Raw genomic sequence first — 20,000 nt, 5'->3', positions numbered from 1 at the left:
TGAAGGATTTTACAAACTGTCGTATGCACTAAAATAATCATTTATCCCAAAACCACTAGATATTTAATGTTTTAAAAATGTTGTAATTAATCATTTCAATAACTGTCATAAGAAAAGGGGTTTTTTCTGTGAAAAATTTAATAGGGATTTTGAACACAGCAACTTGAAATTCATCATATCAAGAAAGTCTTTAGTATATAAATTGTCATCATTGTATTCCTATAAAATGTATTTTAGGCCAAAGAATTTCAAGGTGTATGTTGTACATAATAAACATGCATATTTTAAATCTATATAACATGCAAATTTAACTCAAAGTAATGATATGATCAACATTTAAAACTGAAAAAAAATCAGTAATGAAACTCTTAGAGATCAGCAATGAACTTTTAGTTGAGAACCTGAATGATTTATTGACTTTAAAAATTTGATTTGTTTTATCATGTAACTTACATGCACAATTAATCAGATTATGCAACAGATTATATAACTGAGTCAAATATTTTCATTGAAGTTCAGAAATCAGAGGATTTAAGCTTCATTTTGAGAAATGAAATAACATTAAAAGCCTTGAAAAAACTTCTCTAAAAATAATGTAATCCCAAAATTCCATCTAGGCTCTAAGTTTAGGCATGACCTATATTTATATCTTTACTCTGTCGTTATCCTGATAGATGCAGAATAAGAATTTTTTGAAAACACCTTTAAATGGGCAGTCTTTCCCGGTATGTAAGGAGATTGAGCAAATGATAAATAAATTTGTACTGATTTTACTGAACTTCTTGTCAACTTCCATTAGTCCAATTTTCGCACAGTGAGCAACTGTTATTTGGCAGTGCTATTTTGGAGCTGAAAGATGAAAAGATATTCTGAAATCCGTTTTTTTTAAATCTGGAGATTCCATTTTGCAAATTAAAAAAAATATCAGTAACACTCAAAACAGACGTGCCAGTGAATGAGAGCAATGAAGCCCAAGAACTATTCTGTGTGGAGGAACCTAAATGTAGCATCATAACCATGATCACTACTTAATTTAATATCATATCTATAAATTTCCAATAAAAAAAAAACAAAGCCTCTGCCATACTGGCATCCATGGTTTGATTACACACCTGGTTTTCCAATTCCTCAATCATTCTCTCCAGATTCCATTCATTTATGACTTGCAGACCTGAAGAAGAAAAGCAAAAGGTACCTATAATTCTGTCTTAGGTTAAATTTGGTGAAAAGATAAGTGAACTATTAAGTAGCAAACAAAATCATCACCTCCATGACATTATCAAATTTATTTCTTGATGATGACGACAATGATGTTCATTGTTGTGGAGATATTGGCCACGATGATGCTCAGCGCCAGCATAAAGGAAGAAAATGGGATAGTTAAACAATTATAGATTACAATTAAAAGCACACAAGAAAATAAAGTCAAAAGGGAATGGTACAATAGGGAACACGAAGATTCCAATAGCACACTATCATTGTGCATGGTTTTGAGATCACCTAAAAGTCTCATTCAGACAGAAGCACAGGATCCCACTAAGAGGAATACACTCAAATACTGACAATATAAATTCAAAATAACAAATATAAGATAACAGAGAGATGATTTACAAGGGAAAAATATCATCTCCCAAAACAATAACTATACATTTCACTTTTTCCCTCCCAGCCAAGGCCAGGACAAAACCAAGTAATCTCATTCCAAGACAAAGACAGAAGCAAATCGGAAAAAAGCAGATATAGGGGGATAGAAGATACAGTAATTGCCTCCCTGCTCACAATAGGAGGTCAGAAACCCCACCCAGATGATGATGACGACGACGATGATTATGAAATTTGATTGTAGAGGTAGAAGAATGATTAAAGTAAGCCTGTTATAGGAAATGTAAGAGGCCAGAACACCATACAAAATTCAAACGACAGTATTGTTGGCAAACACTGAAAGTAACAAAATACTCACCAGTATTTGTCTTTCATAGCTGCCACCTTTTCAAAAAGCTAGAACATGACATCCTAATGCACAATGAAGTCATGACCCAAAATAGCGATATGTTGGACTATTTTACAGGCCTGTAAATGTCCATTATTCAAAAAGTCTGAGAAATTTTCTGTCATTATTTTTATAACAATTAGTATGTAATATCTACTCTACTGATTATAGATATGATGCACAATTGCTTGAAGATAATAAAAATGAACGGATTCATCTCTTGTCTTGATATCAGCACTGCGATTTCAGATCCATGACCTGTGACCTCGGATGACGAAAGTAGTTTCACAATAGATGACGTCAGAAATTACTCATTTTCGAATTTTCCCCAATAGTCTAAAATTAGACTGGCGTGATTGTGGATTACGATCTATTACTAGGCTTTGGAGTTTCCATGAAAGATAATAATAAAGGGTCTCAATGTTGTTGTCAGTTGGAAGGCTGAAAACTGTCAAAAAGACTGAAATCAGCCTGTGGGCTGATATTTTACAGGCCTGAAATTATATAATAAAATTTAGATTTAGAGCTTTTTCCGTTCCTTGTTTTAATTTGCTTGTCAGAAAGCCATAATCCTGGGACACGCCCGGATCATTTTTATACACATAAACAGTCCAAATTTTATTTTCACAGTGCCAAATCAACATGATCCCAATTTTATCAGGACAGTTGGCAGCCATGGTCTTTGAACCATAACTTTAAAAATTAATGGAAGGCTGAACTCAGACAAAACCACTTTTTTCTTCTTCCTTCTTAGCATAACACAAAATCATACCCATTTCTTCTCTGTCCGCATTGACAAGTTCTAACCATGTGACATCCATATCATCCAAGTCATAGCGCACAATCTGCTCAGACAACTCAACCATGCCAGTAAGTTCGTGCTGACCAGACTGATATGTCTCATCATTTTTTTCATGAAGGTATTTTCTTGGGTGCCTGAAGAAGCAGGATAAAAATTAAAACATGCATCAATTTTCAGATAACAATAAATTCCAACTAAATATGACGAAATCCATAAGTGAATCTAGAAATCACAAATACACCCCTTTAGATTCCCCATAACAAATTTTTTTCAAAGAGTTTTTTTTAAAAAACACTCCTCCTCCTCCTGCTGCTGCTGCCGTTACTGCCATTGCTGCTACGACTACTACTACTAAGAAGAAGAAAAGAAGAAGAAGAAGAAGAAGAAGAAGAAGAAGAAGAAGAAGAAGAAGAAGAAGAAGAAGAAGAAGAAGAAGAAGAAGAAGAAGAAGAAGAAGAAGAAGAACATAAATATTTTTTGCTTTAATTTTGCCCTTCAAATGACAAACAACAACAGTGAGAGGTACCAATGCAAGTATCCCTTACTTACATCTTGAAATCTTTCAACTTTTCCTTGTTTTTAACTTCCCTGCAAAATAAAACGAGGAATCTATTTTCAGACAGCAAAGGGTGAAAAGGTAAAAAGAAAAAAAAAAACCCAAAAAAAAGTAATGATTGACTTATACTCGGGTGGGAATTGAAAACAATAATTTCAGTTGGAAAAAGCGAGAGGTCAGCTGATTAAGAATCCAGTTGCAATGCTTCTCCAGGGCGAATGTGACTATAAAATGTAAAATAATGCTAACTAGCATAAATTGAACTCCTTAGGGTCTTTGAAACTCAATTTCTAACCATCTGATTCTCATTTCTAGAAAGAATATGATTTTTCTTTTTTTTAACTGAATTTCTGTTTAGTGGAGACCACTTAAAGTCATGAAACTCCAACCATGCCTAAACTGTGAAGTGCAATACATCAAATTATTTCAAAAAAAGCCTTACAACATTTTATAAATAATAGTAAGAAAGAGACATAATTATCATAATATTAAATCAAACAAAAATGAATTTTTTAAAATAATAATTTTTTAAAAATTAATTGAATGAAAAAAAGGTGATTTGAGGAAAAGCAACTTGATCCCTTACACTATTTTGATGGGTGGTATTTCTTCTTCATTGACAGGGACCTGTACCCCTTTCTCCCACTCCTGCCTCCAAGGGTCCAAAATTGTAAAGTATTCATCATCATATAATATCTCAGTGTCTGCCAATTTCATAGCACTTATCAAATCCTTCCGGAATAGCTGAAACAAATGGAAACATTCAACTATTACTAACATGATGCATATATAAATGCGATGATAAATTAATGCCATTGCATAAACAAACACAATTCCTGTACTCAGTGATGATAATTGCAATTTGTCAAAAAGGAGGAAAATTCACTGGTCCATATGTCAAACTCAAACAAAATCATAACGTAAAATATCATTGTTTCGCATATTATATTACTACTTCTTGTGTATATCCATTCTTAATAGTAGAGGTATAATGTACCTAAGGGTATGTAAAAGTTTTAATGAATTGTCCTAAACTTAAAACGATTTTAAAGACCTGCCTTTCATTCAAGAGATTTAAAATTAGAGTTCAGTTAAAAGGCCTGAAAGTATTTGTTATTACTCGTTTTATCTTTGTTATAATAGCCCAGAAGTTATGGTCCTTACAAATAAGACCAAGTATAATAAATTATAATTGTAAAACATAGTAAAAGCAATAGTAAAAAGAGTCAACTAAGTTGAGCACCCCTTATAATTGTAATCAATGTATATTATCTCTCTACAACAAGATGATGTTTACTAAGAATATGAAGATTGACAGAAGAACTGTTGAGATATATATGGAAGAGGAAAAGACGCTTGACCTACTTACATGTAAAGTCTTAAGACTCATTTAACCCCTCCCCCGCCCCTTCCTTTTCGACCACCAATGACGTCTGGTGCAAGTTTGTCTAGACTGACGCTATAAAAATGGGAGTGTCACCAAAGTTCATGCAACTGAGCACAGAGGTGTCAAAATATGACATAAGACACGATGGTGATTTTTTAACAGATCCACCACTTGACCTGAGCTTTTATCAGAGGAAAATGTGTGACAGGGCAAAATCAGCAGAAAATTTCTGAGAAAATCCCAAAAACTGGCCAGTGGAAGAATGGGAGCACCTCCTTCAGAAGAAAGAAATTGTGTATTCATGAGTATCAAAGGAATAAATAATCAAGTGGCAACAACACTAGACCTTTGGGAGATGCTCAAATAGATTATATTGCACAATCACTCAATAAAAGTATCTAGGCATATTTTGAAATCTATTTCGTAGCAACAATTATTATGATTATTATCTCGCTATCAATTCAGGATGTCACTTACTCTCAGAACTCTGAACTGTCAACCTACAATGCCAGTAAAACAGGGTAAGACTTTAGAAAGGCACTTTCTATATTAAACAAACCATTTGTCCACAAAAATATCATAAAATCCAAAATGACGCTTTAACATGAAAATGTATCCTTGTCTTCTGAATAACTCTGTTTTGTTAACCATTCAAATGATATAGCCCCATTAGGAAATACAATAGTATCAAATATTGTCTCTCTTTTAACCTATAATCTCTCCCCCCCTTCACACACACACACTACCCTGCCCCACAAAAAGCAGGGATGCCCTTTGCTAAATTTTTGTTTTAATCATTCTCGTAAAGCCCATATATGAAAATATTTCATGCACATCTCTTCATCAAATGGTATTACCTTTAAATCATAGAAAAAGATACTTATCCATGTAGCTTCCCCTTAACTGTGGCCTTTAAACACCCAATGCTTTCATTTTTTTAAAAAATTAATTCACCAATATCGAAAAATTTCAAAAAGGTGGAAAAAAAGGGAAAAAAGGGCATCCCTGACAAAATAAAGAATTATGCCTTACCTCGGCTGGTTTGTTATGCTGACCATGACCTCCAGGTGGCTGTTTGCTAATCCCTGGACTTTTCTTGCTTATGTTACCCCCCTGCTTAGACATCTTTGAACCTGAAAGATTAAAAAGAAATTATTTTTTTTTTAAATTAAAAAAAAAAAAGAAATGAACCAGTTAAAGTGTATGTATGTACCCATTAGTAGGCAAATCTCATAGTGGAGACGAATATAAGACATTATTTGAAAATTAAACCAACTTACCTGTGATGTTTGAGTGGAACTCTGACGAGTCCAATTCTGAATGGGGAACAAACCAAGAATTACGTGACTGTCAGACTTTGATGTGCGTCAGAACAGACAAACGGAACAAATATAACGGGATAGGATACATACCTAAAAGTATAATCAAGTACTATTGAATTAAGCGATATCTAAGACTGGAAGGGCATTTCTTCTCAATCTGGAGGTGGACTCATTACAGGTAAGTTCATTTAATTTTCAAACTCTACCTCACAGCCCAATTCCGAATTGGGTTACAAATAAAGTTTTAAAGCATTTGTTAAGGCCAAAAATGTGAAAATGCCTGCAGCAATACTCAATTTGCTAGCATTGCCCACATAAAATCCTTTTCTGTTTCCACACATTACGATAGAATTTAGTAAATGCGGTCTTTGACCTTTATGTCACTGATTTTAAGTACTAAATCAAGTGAAACTCCTTTAATGGCCACTTTGCTAGTTGATGCTGCCCCTAAGGAGTAGAGCTAAATGTACTTGATATCAATGCCTGCTAATTCCATCTTTTTTCACTCTACCTCATTTCTTAACACATGATACTGCAGTGGTGTTATCACAAAATAAGTCTAGCAGGATTGCAAATTAAAGAGGCAAAAATTTACTGAACTTTTACGCTAACACATAGATAGACCCCTTTCTGAGTGCTAAACTCCAGTAAAAAGACATTATGTACTTACTTTTTTTACCTTTTAATTAGACAAAACAAGACTTCTAGACAGTCCAACATGAACTGACAGTCACATGATTCTTCATTTGTAACCCAATTCGGAATTGGTGTATGAGGTAGAGTTTATAATTTACATGAACCGATATTAAATCTAAATACTCTTGGGTTTTTTTAAGGGTTTTACGGCGCTTGCAACACATTAAGGTCATATCAGCGCCAGTAAAAAGGAAGAAAATGGGATAGTAAAAAGTTCTAGAATTACAATTAAAGCACAAAAGAAAAGGTGAGACAAAGGGGAATTGGTTCAAATAGGGAACAGATGTAGATTCCAAGAGCACACCGTCAAAGTACTTGGTTTGAGATCACCTAAAAGTCTCATCCAGACACAAGCACAGGTCCCAACTAAGAGAAATACACTCAAATGTTTACAAATCATATAATATAATATGTAAACTAAACATAATACAATGCAAAACAGAGAGATGATTTACAAGGAAAAAAATATCATCTCCCAAAACTATAACTATACATTCGACTGTTTCCCTCCCAGCCAAGGAACTCCGGCCAGGGTCAGGACAAAACTAAGTAATCTCATTCCAAGACAACGACAGGAAACAATTGGAAAACAGGTAAGGGGGGATAGAAGACACAGCATGTACCTCCCTGCCCACTATGGGAGGTCAGGATCCCCACCCAGTAAATACTCTTGGATGATGGATTTACAAATCAAACACAAGAACTGGCCTAGGCCTAGGAGTCCTCTGATGGCTTGGTGCAATAAGGTAATTTTGAAGTTAAAAAATACATAAGCCTATTAAATTGTACGGATCCGTACAACGAATAAGTCATGATGTTATAATCATCTATGTATATATAAATATACACACAAAACAAACAAAAAATGACAAACATTGGGATGAGTTGACAAATTTCTCCTTACTTGAATGGGACAACCCCTTCCTTTGGGTTGGTTCATCATCTTCATCACTGCTATATTGATCCCTCTTAGATGGACCAGCCTCTGAAATAAATATTTGTTGCAATTATTTTATCTGTTTTACATCAACAAAATGTTATGGACACTAGGATTAACGAAACTGCAACAATGCCATTTGAATAATAATAATATGAAGAAGAAGGCGGCGAAGAAGAAGAAGAAGAAGAAGAATCCAGGATTGAGAATCAACATATAAAATAGAAAAGCAAGGAAATCCATAGCCAAAACCATATTGTGTTGGGTTTTTTAAAACTATGCCTCTCAATTTTGTTTACATGAAAATTAAATCAATTTTTTTTAAAAGAAAAAAGGATAAGAAATAAGAAGAATATTTTGACGAATTTCACCTCTCTAGCCCATGATCACTTTTCAAATAATGGTACCCACGTCTCCAGTTTATGCTTTGGTACTGAATGTGACATAATGTAATGCAATAGATGCTGAAGAACCTTAATAATAAAATGGTCAAGCATGACTTTGAATTACATTCTCATCTCAAATTTAGAGACATCTAACAATAATATAATGGGAATGAAGGAAGAGGATAAAAGGGGAAAGGCAAAGCTGCCAATCCCAACTAAAGAAAAGGTGTAATTTTGAAGGAAAAGGCATATCAATAAACATTTATCACCACAATCATCTTCATTCTCAATTGGAATATTCATCTCCACATTAAATTTGGTAAAGGTCACTTCTGCTCAAATAAAGCTTATGGCTTAGGCTTCAGAAAACAGGATAAGCTGGGAGTGGATGATGAAAATGAAGCTTTCTTCTGTTTTCAATGAGACGAGATTCTTTCTTAAACACCCACACGACAAAAAGGAGTAATGTAGAACAAAAAGCATAAACATGTAATTTGATTTTTAAAGTGTAAAAATACGCCTTTTTGGCCTACAATTGGCAGCTCTGGAAAGGGATATTCTGAAGATGAGAAAACTGGCGGAGCAATGTCCAGGTTCAACAACAGAACATGGTCCGGTGACCGGTAGCTCCCATGTCATGTTTTTGTCCATTCTAAAGAGACCAAGCTACTAATCTGCAGTTAGTTGAGAAAGCAATATAGAAAAAACAACAAAACAATAAAACTGTCATGTCAGAGGTTGGGCTTAATTCATATTACTGCTAATCCTCCTTGATAACCTTTAGGAATTTTGGCATGAAAAAGCACAACAATCCAGGCTACATATCAATACAAACTACAAAGATTAATAAGTAAACAACGCTTTCTGACTATAGCAGTAAAACAGGAAACAGAAGCAATGTGGTCAAATCCAAAATGGTTGACAAACTTCATACTTAAAAAGAGGATCCATCAGGCTGACAAACGATTGCCAATTCAGGAGGCAAAATTTTACTGACACATTGACCAACCCACGTCTGAGCGCTGAACTCCAGTAAAAAGAAATACTTACTTTTTTTTTTTTTTCAGGTTAGCAGGTGATTGGAAAATACACTGAGGGTTTATAACATACCGAATTCAATAAATATACTGAAAATTGGCAACCTTGATGATGACACTGGATGATAGTATTAGTATTAAGGGAGCGGGGGGGTTTGACAAGAATTCTACAATTGTTCGTCTTTGCAAACACACAAACCATCAACTGCACGACCATCTCTCTCTCTCTCACTCTCTTTTTTTTTTCTGTCTGTCTCTCTATAGCTTTCTTTCTTTCTATCACAAACACAAACATACGCTCTCTTGTGCAAGAAAACATTGATCACACTAATCCCCTACCGCTCTCTACCGAACCAAAAATTACACACTTGAGACATATCAACATCCCCACCTCACCCCATCCTGAGTATAGATGTTGCGTGCTTGACTAAGAAACTCACAACATTGCCATCCGGAAGTAGAATGGACCAACACACAAAACTATGCATAACCATGAACGTTTATAGTCTGGTTAATATAGTTTACTCTGTTTAAAAAACCCAATAAAAAAGACCTAAGTGACGTCAACTCCGTTCTACCTATAGGTCATATTATATTATTCTGACACAGATGACTTAAACAGCAAAGGGCATACAATTATAGATACTGTAAAAAAAAAAAATACTCATAACATCCACCAGCCGAATTAACGCACAAGACGATGTGTAACCTTGAACGTTTTTCGTCTGATTGATAGAAATTAGTGAGAACTAAAAAGAAAAAATGGCTGGTTAAAAACAAAGGGCTAAGTGATGTCAATTTCCTTCCTTCTATTTGCAACATCTCATAATAATAGATGACCTAAAGCTTTATGTGTAGAAATGGTATATATCTATCAATATAGATAATATGCGCTTGTCTAAGAAGTTCAAAACATTGCCATACGGAAGTATAACGGACCAACACACAAAACGATGTGTAACCTTGAACGTTTATAGATAGTGTGCGCTTGGCTAAGAAGCTCACAACATTACCATCCAGAAATATAACGGACCAACACACAAAACTATACTTAACCTTAAACTTTTATAGTCTGGTTAATACAGTTTAGTGAGAATTACTCATAAACGTGGATGGCAAAAAACAAGTATGATCACCCGCCGCTGCGCTGTGTGACCTTGAGCAAGCCATCTCACTTTAGCTCAATTTGCGGCGCTGCACTGCAGGTGACGCCTGGGTTATTCTAGTCTTCCCTTGAAAGACCCCCTTGTGACAAATTTCCCCCATGGGATGAATAAATATAATAAAGTAGAACACATAGAGATTACCATGAGTTCCTTTTAACATTTTTGTTGTGGTTGAGAGGTATCTAGCATTCGGGAGACCCTTTGGGAGTATTATAATGTATGGGGAATTCTTTTCATTCTTCGCAAACACCACATTTTTTCTTTCAGTCATACAACATCATTGGCATTGCTTTGTTACGATGTAAATTTCTCTTAGCTTGCATTGCTTGTGTAATTTATGATTTGATTTATTCCAATCTTCCGCCCATCAAGAACCCAATTTGAAAACGTCCACAGATAGACGCTATTCCCTATTTATGTATAATTCACACAACACCGGTTGCATTGACTCTTTTTTTAATAATCACAGTCTTGCTAATTTCTTGTTGTCGATAGGCTGCTTTCGTGTCTTGTTGTCCGTTTCTGTTTTCGTCGAAATTTTAAATACAAAAGAACAATGAGTTTCATCCTCTAACTCCTTGATCCTTTCAAGGAACTCATCGCTTGATGAGAATTTTGTCCCCTAGAGGTCGACCGTCTATCCATATTTTCACAAGCAAGAAATCAAGAAATGACTGATGGTAACTGTGGACTGCGACTGACAAGGAAAGCGATTGATTTGGGTGTCGAATTTGGTGACAAAATACACCTGAGTTTCGGGTGTCGAAATACACTCTGTAGTATTAATAGACATTCTCTATACAGTAGAAAATTGAAATTAATACAAGGGAAAAGTACCCAGATTACGCAATGTGCACAAAAGAAAAAGTTACCTGGACTATCATCGTAACGATGACCACCTTTTTTGAAGGCTTTTGATAAAGACATTATGTTGACAGCAAAATCAAAATTATGCTGTCAAATCAAGGACATCATAATTGTACCTGCAATGAAATAAAATAAAAAGAATCCACAATCACATTTCTTCATATTATACCGCAATGGAAGTATTCCTATGGTAAAAGCAGTACTGTATGTGTAATTTTAATGGCTTAAATATTACAAACCAGCATAATCAAAATAAATAAATAAATTTCAATTTTGTCTTTAGGGTCTATTCGGAACGGTTTTAATGAGATTGAATCTTGGATGTACCAAACTCAGTTAAAACTAAACAATAATAAAACATATTATGAGTGGAAGGCCAAGTATCCTTAAACAGGCAAATAAATCAAATATTACTCTCGGAAACAATACACCATACAATCTATGCATTTAAAAACGAAAAAATAAAATAAAAAGTAAAATTCGACAATTAATACCAAAGTATATAGAATAAATTCCCTTCTTTATCAAAATTGGACTATTGTAACTCCCTCTGGGCAAATTTGGCTAATTAAAGATAAAATGTGTAAACTTCAGGTTGCTCAACATAACAGAGCTAGACTCATTGTACAAAATAAACACAAATATGTGTCGGTAACTCTCCTTCTCTGTGAATTACATTGGCTTCCTGTGGAGAAAAGAATTGCCCATAATAAGGGTTTGAGAGTATTTAAATGAAAAGATATAAACATGTTGCGTAATGACATAATGAGTTTATTTTTACCTCTGGCAATTTAATTGCATATAAATAAAATGGTAGATTGAAAAAGTTCAAATAAATTGAAACGGATTCCCTATTTTAATTAGAAGGAAAGTTCTGGCTTTTAATACTTTAAAAAATTATGCTGAACCACTTTTGGTTTATTGCTATTACATCATTTGAAATGACAATTAATATAATGTTATTCCCCCCACTCCCCCCCCCCCTTCTCTCTCAATGTGTGGGGGTGTCAAAATTTATAACTAATAGAACTTCTTACCATGATAATTATTAAGGCTAAGACCTTTAGAATATGGATACAAATGATAACAAACATATCTAAACATATGAGAAAGAAACTTGATGGCAAAATAAAATAAAATTAAAGCAATTGGTATTTTTAAAATATCGATATTATTAATATCGGATTTCACAAAGAAAGAAATATATGAACTTTTAAAACAAAAACTATAAAATTGACCATAAATAAAGTTGGAAAATATGTATTCAAAATAAAAACATAGTAAATAATAGTACTGAAAATATTATGGACTAAATTTAAAATAGTACATAACTAAAATAAAAATATCGATATGAATATCGATATCGTGGGGCAGCCATGATGAGAAAATGTAAACATGGCATTTCGGCGCAGAGTTAAAAAGTGTCTGCGCATAGATATAGAGCCTTGAAATTTGGCATGAATAAAGTTTAGATATTATTCTAAAAACAAGCGTTTTTATTTTAAAAACACACGCGGTAAATAAAAAAAATGCAATTGAAAATTGCCAAACTTTAACTTCATATAACTTCTGGAATTATTTATTATTAATGGATTTTTATTTAATTGGCACCATTTAAAAGAAAATTGAAAGACGAAAATAATGATAACAAAATATTTGCGATATTCCTCTTTATAACGAAGTTATGCATCTTTAATTGAACCCCCCAAAACGCGAAAGGCAATTTCCAGTCACAACTTTCCAATGGGCGAGTTGGGTCACAATTTGTTGACTGCCACTGCTGCTGCTCACTAAACTGCCTATTAAACCAATTGCGATATAAGGATAATTTTTGTATCACTGTATTTGTGTCTTCAAGCCCCTTTTTAACTTTTTGAAACCATTTTCAAATTCAATGAAATTATGCTGATATGCATTTTCAAATTTTTTGTAGTTGTGCAAGTAAGTGTGTGTAAGTGAAAGTGTACCTCAAGTAGGAAGTTTAATAGAAATTCTAAATGTACCTCACACACTTGAAACCAATGTCATATTGAAGAGCTGGCAACACAGATTACAAAACAGTTTGAATTTTGTTTCTATCTTGATTAGAAATGTAGTTACGGCAGTTCAAAGTCTGAAATTTCAGACCGATTTTTACCCCAAAATTACCATTGCAAAGTTGTGACCGAAATCGCGCGATGTTAATAAAAAATGGTTAAAACAGTCAATATGGAGTTCTTATCATATATTGTATACCAAAATGTTTGTCTTATCGAGGACAATGCATTTACATTAATAAAGAGGACGATAAACATTTCAAATTAACACATTATTACATAATATGACGCAGATGTTACATAATCAAAAACTCGGCTAGACGTAAGAAACAATTTGCTATATCACTTTTGGATTTATCCCCAATATCTCACTGAAACAATTGCAAATAATTCCCCTCCTTGAATGAATACATAGAGAATAAAAAAGAGTTTGAGAGTATTTAAATGAAAAGATATAAACATGTTGTGTAATGACATAATGAGTTTATTTTTACCTATGGCAATTTAATTACATATAAATAAAATGGTAGATTGAAAAAGTTCAAATAAATTGAAACAGATTCCCTATTATAATTAGAAGGAAAGTTCTGGCTTTTAATACTTTAAAAAATTATGCTGAACCACTTTGGGTTTATTGCTATTACATCATTTGAACTGACAATTAATATAATTTTATCCCCCCCCCCCCCCCCTTCTCTCTCAATGTATGGGGTGTCAAAATGTATAACTAAAAGAACTTCTTACCATAATAATTATTAAGGCTAAGGCCTTTAGAATATGGATACAAATGAAAAACATATGGGAAAGAAACTTGATGGCAAAGTAAAATAAAATTCAATTAAAGCAATTGGTATTTATAAAATATCGATATTATTAATATCGAATTTCACAAAGAGAAGAAATATACGAACTTTTAAAACAAAAACTATAAAATGCCCATAAATAAAGTTGGAAAGTATGTATTCAAAATAAAAACATAGTAAATAATAGTACTGAAAATATTATGGACTAAAATTCAAATAATATATAAATAAATTTAAAATATCGATATGAATATCGATATCGTCCGGCAGCCATGATGAGAAGATAATGTAAACATGGCATTTCGGCGCAGAGTCAGAGTTAAAAGGTGTCTGCGCATCGATATAGAGCCCTGAAATTTGGCATGAATAAAGTTTAGATGTTATTCTAAAAACAAGCGTTTAAATTTTTAAAACACACGCGGTAAATAAAAAAATAAATGAATTTGAAAATTGCCAAATTTTAACTTCATATAACTTCTGGAATTATTAATGGATTTTTCCTTAAGTGGCACCATTTAAAAGGAAATTGAAAGACGAAAATAATGATACCAAAATATCTGCGATATTCCTCTTTATAACGAAGTTATGCATCTTTAATTGAACCCCCCAAAACGCGAACGGCAATTTCCAGTCACAACTTTCCTATGGGCGAGTTGGATCAAAATTTGACTGCCACTGCTGCTGCTCACTAAACTGCCTACGAGACATGAAGATATGAAGTGAGTAGAAAAGTGCCAGAAGACAATAGAGAATAAAAATTATTATTTTTTTTTTTTCCCCGCGGCGGTGGTGGGGTTTGAACCTGCGACCTTATTGGTACGACAACTCCGCCTGGCAGGTGAGAGCGTGGCTCTACCGTCTGAGCTATCCACGAACACAAAAGGCTGTCATTATTCCCAGACGCCTGTCTGGGGATAATAAAAATTCGTTATCCCCAGACAGGTGTCTGGGTATAACCAATTTTTGTTATCCCCAGACACCTGTCTGAGGATACTATCCCCAGACGCATGTAGCAAGTGGGCAGAAAGATTTTATGCAAAATGCCAAACTAGGCGTGAAAAATACCAAATATTCTGGAAAAAATACTAGTGGTTGTGTCCCAAAACAGTTAATATATCAAGTGATATTTAACACAAGATGAAAGTAAATAGTGATCAAATGTCAGATCCAGCTCTTTTTTAAAAAAATATTTTAAAGCAAATGGATCAATGAAATTTCTTTTGTTACTTTGATCTGAAAACGTCAAACTGGCAATTCGACTTTTTATTTTCAACCAGGAAGAAAGTTGTTAATCATCAAATCTGTTCATAGTCCACCAACCATTTAAATTTTCATTACCAACCTACCTGTTAACTTTATTGATCATCTCTTGTTTCTATAATTTGCTCATTCTGGCCACAATTTTGGGGACGACCGGGAATAATTTTTATGTCGCGGACGAATTCCTAGGCCATGGTGTTGTTTGCCCCAAAGCCCAAAACCCACACCTGTTATTTTCCTGTCTGCTTCGCACAAGACAATACAATTTAGTATCACACGTCCACAAAACTAGATCCAACAACATATCTTTATTCGAATCAGATATGAAAATAACTACCGTCGCAAAACAAGGAAGCAAAAATGGTGGAAATATGTTTAGCTCATATATGAATTTAAAATATTCCGATAGCGGTGTGGATAGGCAGCTCAGTGGGTAAGGCCACCTTTCATTTTACTCCTTTTAGCTGCACAGATTTGACCCAGTCGCGACCGCCCCCCCCCCCCCCCCCCATTTTTTTTTTTTTTACTTTTCTTTCTTTCTTCCCAATTGATTTTCATTGTTTTCACTTTTGTTCCGAGTAAGAGTTTTTTTTTAATCAGTTGAATTTTTTATTTCTCCGATAATATTATTTCATTATTTAATTTGCTCTAGATCTATTATTGTTTTTTTGTTTCGGTCAATGATAATAATATAATAATAATAATAATAATAATAATAATAATAATAATAATAATAATAATAACAATAATAATAATTGTAATATTTGTTATTATTATTACTATTACCATCATAATCATTATTATATTATTATCAATAATAGTATTATTTTTATTATTAATACTCTTATTATCATACTATTATTATTATTATTATTATTATTATTATTATTATTATTATTATTATTATCATAATTGTTATTATTATTATTATTATTATTATTATTATTATTATTATTATTATTATCATAATTGTTATTATTATTATTATTATTATTATTATTATTATTATTATTATTATTATTATTATTATTATTGTTAACACTATTCCCTGCTCCGAGGGAAATCTCTCTTTTTCTTTTTTTTTTTATATTTTGACCTAAACCTTAGAGTTTTTTGTTTGCTAAACCTTTATGTAAATGTTCCGTTTCTGAGCATGAATTTCTTAAATTGTTTTTATTTTTAAAACAATTATTGTTTTTATTTTTAAAACAATTATTGTTTGTTTTTTTCTCCTCTATCTGACCATTTGGTAGCTCTCTGAATATTTCTGTTTGCTTTTTAATTATTTATTCTTTTTAGACACTATTTGAGATCGGAGTGGGGACGAATATATTTGCTAGAAACTAGAAAAAAACAAGAGAGAGAGAGAGAGAGAGAGAGAGAGAGAGAGAGAGAGAGAGAGAGAGAGAGAGAGAGAGAGAGAAAGAGAGTTTAATAATAAAAGAAAGAGGTGGGGGGAGGATGGATGGGACATTTATCCCTTTCAACGTTCTGTAAAAAGAAGACGGAATTTTTAAAAAAAAATTTAAAAAAAGAAGTGACGTTACCAGGATTCGAACCCACAACGTCGATTATGGTCAAACTTCCAGGGCAGACGACTAAACCATTCGGCCATGACACCCACTTCGAAGTCGACGCATATTGTGTATATGTAGTAACAACTGATTTTAATGTTGGTTAATTTTATGTTTTTATAGATATTTTATTAACTTTCCTTATTTCTATGTGCATCTGGAAACATTCCATATTCTGGAATGTGGATAATTGTTTAAAAGAGCGGAGTTTCAAATATGCGTCTGGGGATAATAAAAATTTGTTATCCCCAGACAGGTGTCTGGGGATAACAAATTTTTATTATCCCCAGACAGGTGTCTGGGGATAATCACAGCGAACACAAAAATATTAGTATCAAACCCAAGTCATATTTCTAAGGAAGTGGTTATTCAGTATCAGATACTGAATAGTGCTTTGCCACTATTCAGTATCCATAAGGAACTCTTTTTTAAAGAGAGAGTGAAAAGTGCGACAATCTCGGTTGAATGGAAATAAACTGCTGACCTATACTTCCAGATTGAACACGTGCAGTAACTGACAGTCCGATTCAAAGTTGTAAAAATATTTTGATCGAAATTTTTTAACTTCTGCTATCGTGCAATTAACAGAGTTCAAAATATCAAAAATAAGAGAGGCATTCAAATACCCTTTTTAATGTCTGAATAGACATGATTAAATGTCTCTAAGAGTTCAGTGACACCATGGCATGGTGGATATAAGCTGTTTGACTCTGAGCTTAAGGTTCGAGAGTTCAAATCCCGGTAAGGGTAACTTTTTTTTTTTTTTTTCCCAATATTTTTTAAAAATTCCTTCTGTCTATTTATATTTTTTAAACTTTTGTTTTAATAATTTTATTTGCTTGAAATGTTAATGTTGATATTATACTATTGTTCTTTTATTATTATTATTATTATTATTATTATTATTATTATTATTATTATTATTATTATTATTTCTACTTACTATTATTATTATCGTTGTTGTTGTAATCGTCATCATCGTCATTATTATGATTATGGTTATGATTTTTTTTTTAATCAAGTAGTTGGAGTAATTTAATCAGTTATCGATTTATTACGAATATCTTTTATGTGTTATCATCGCGTTGTTGTTTTTCATTATTGTGCTCTTCTATTGTTTATTACTTTTTAAAATCTTGCTTTTTTCTGTTGTTGTTGTTCTCCTTGTTGTTGTTGTTTGTTTGTTTGTTTTGTCATCTAAGACAAACCCGATTCATTATAAATTCATTTTTAATTGAGCGATGTACTTCCGAGAATTAATTGCCGTATTATATTGAAATTTACATGACAATAATAATAATAATAATAATGATAATAATAATAATAATAATAATAATAATAATAATAATAATAATAATAATAATAATAATGATAATAATAATAATAATTATAATAATATTAATAATTTAAATAGATACTGAATAATATTAGACTACAATTGACATCTATTTACTGAACACACGTGGTATTTTTATGGATGTTTCTTTTTTTTTTACGAAACCTGCCAAAACACGCCGAAACCCGACAAAGTTATGGGAAATAGGTAGCAGTGGGGAGTGAACCTGGGACTCAGGGAAGTGTACACCATTGGGGAGTGAACCTGGGACTGGGTTTCGTTTAAAAAAAAGCAATTACTTTTTTACGAAACCCGCCAATATCCGACAAAGTTATGGAAAGAAAGTAACAGTGGGGGAGTGAACCCGAGACTATGGTTTTTCGGCGGGTTTTGGCGGGTTTCATAAAAAAGTAATTGCTTCATTCTCGTCTGGTACCCAATCCCATAGTCCGGCTTCATTTCCCACTGGTATCCATCTTCCTTAGTCCCAGGTTCATTTCCACTGATTTCCTCTTTTCACAGTCCCAGGTTCACTCCCAACCGGTGTGCACTTCCCTGAGTCCCGGTTCATTGCCCAATGGTGCCCACTTCCCATAACTTTTGACAATTTCGGTAGGTTTCGAAATAAAAGTACATTCTGAGCTCACTGTCCACTGGTAACAGCCTCTCGCAGTCCCGGGTTCAATCCTCATCGGTGTCCAAATCCCAGATTCACTCCCCACTGCTGCCTGCTTCCCATAACTTTGTCGGCTTTTGGCGGGTTTCGTAAAAAAGTAATTCCCCCTCCCCCTTGGTTTTGCTTTTTTACAAAATCCAGAGTCCCAGGTTCAATTCCCACAAGTGTACACTTCCCTGATTCTCAGGATCACTCCCACTGTTGCCTACTTCAATAACTTTGTCGGATATTGCCAGGTTTAGTCGGGTTTTGTAAAAAAGTAATTGCTTTTATGTGAAACTCGCTGAAACCCGCCAAAAATCATAGTCTCAGGTTCACTCCCCACTGGTGTACACTTCCCTAGTCTCAGGTTCACTCCCCATTATTTGCCTACTTTCCATAACTTTGCCCGATTTTGTTGGGATTTGGCGCATTTCGTAAACAAAAAGTAATTGCTTTTTTTTCTCCAAAACCCACAGAAACCCAGTCTCAGGTTCACTCCCCACTGGTGTAAACTTCCCCGAATCTCAGGTTCACTCCCCAGCACTGTTGCCTACTACCCATAACTTTCTCGGATATTGCCAGGTTTTCGTCGTGTTTCGTAAAAAAGCAATTGCTTTTATATGAAACTCGCTGAAATCCGCCGAAAACCAGAGTCTCAGGTTCACTCCCCACTGGTGTACACTTCCATGAATCTCAGGTTCACTCCCCATTGTTGCCTACTTTCAATAACTGTCGAATATTGCCGGGTTTCGTAAAAAAGTAATTGCTTTTATGTGAAACTCGCTGAAACCTGCCAAAAACCATAGTCTCAGGTTCACTCCCCACTGGTGTACACTTCCCTTAGTCTCAGGTTCATTCCCATTATTTGCCTACTTTCCATAACTTTGCCCGATTTTGTTGGGAGATGGCGCATTTCGTAAACAAAAAGTAATTGCTTTTTTTTTTTCAAAACCCGCCGAAACCCAGTCTCAGGTTCACTCCCCACTGGTGTACACTTCCCCGAATCTCAGGTTCACTCCCCACTGTTGCCTACTACCCATAACTTTCTCGGATATTGCCAGGTTTTGTCGGGTTTCGTAAAAAAGTAATTGCTTCTTTATGAAACTAGCTGAATCCCGCCGAAAACCATAGTCTCAGGTTCACTCCCCACTGGTGTACACTTCACTGAGTCTCAGGTTCACTCCCCA

The 20,000-nt window shown here is 33.8% G+C and overlaps 1 protein-coding gene across 1 annotated transcript in view; it reads right to left on the bottom strand.

Moving 5' to 3' along the window:
* Nucleotides 1-20,000, bottom strand: part of LOC144971177 (uncharacterized) — a 33,816-nt gene that overhangs the window by 12,659 nt on the left and 1,157 nt on the right. The window contains exons 2-8 of the mRNA XM_078911662.1: nucleotides 11,152-11,262; nucleotides 7,658-7,738; nucleotides 5,768-5,868; nucleotides 3,935-4,092; nucleotides 3,342-3,380; nucleotides 2,763-2,926; nucleotides 1,113-1,171 (exon numbers count right to left, since the gene is read on the bottom strand). Coding sequence (XP_078767788.1) covers nucleotides 1,113-1,171; nucleotides 2,763-2,926; nucleotides 3,342-3,380; nucleotides 3,935-4,092; nucleotides 5,768-5,868; nucleotides 7,658-7,738; nucleotides 11,152-11,206 — 657 coding nt within the window. The 5' untranslated portion in view covers nucleotides 11,207-11,262. The remainder of the gene's footprint in view (nucleotides 1-1,112; nucleotides 1,172-2,762; nucleotides 2,927-3,341; nucleotides 3,381-3,934; nucleotides 4,093-5,767; nucleotides 5,869-7,657; nucleotides 7,739-11,151; nucleotides 11,263-20,000) is intronic.

This window comes from Berghia stephanieae, chromosome 4, assembly GCF_034508935.2.
Source record: "Berghia stephanieae isolate SIO BIC M18660-M18661 chromosome 4, UCSD_Bste_1.3, whole genome shotgun sequence".
Taxonomy (NCBI): domain Eukaryota; kingdom Metazoa; phylum Mollusca; class Gastropoda; order Nudibranchia; family Aeolidiidae; genus Berghia; species Berghia stephanieae.
The sequence above is the reverse complement of the archived record's forward strand: the minus strand, read 5'-3'. Positions and strand labels throughout refer to the sequence as shown.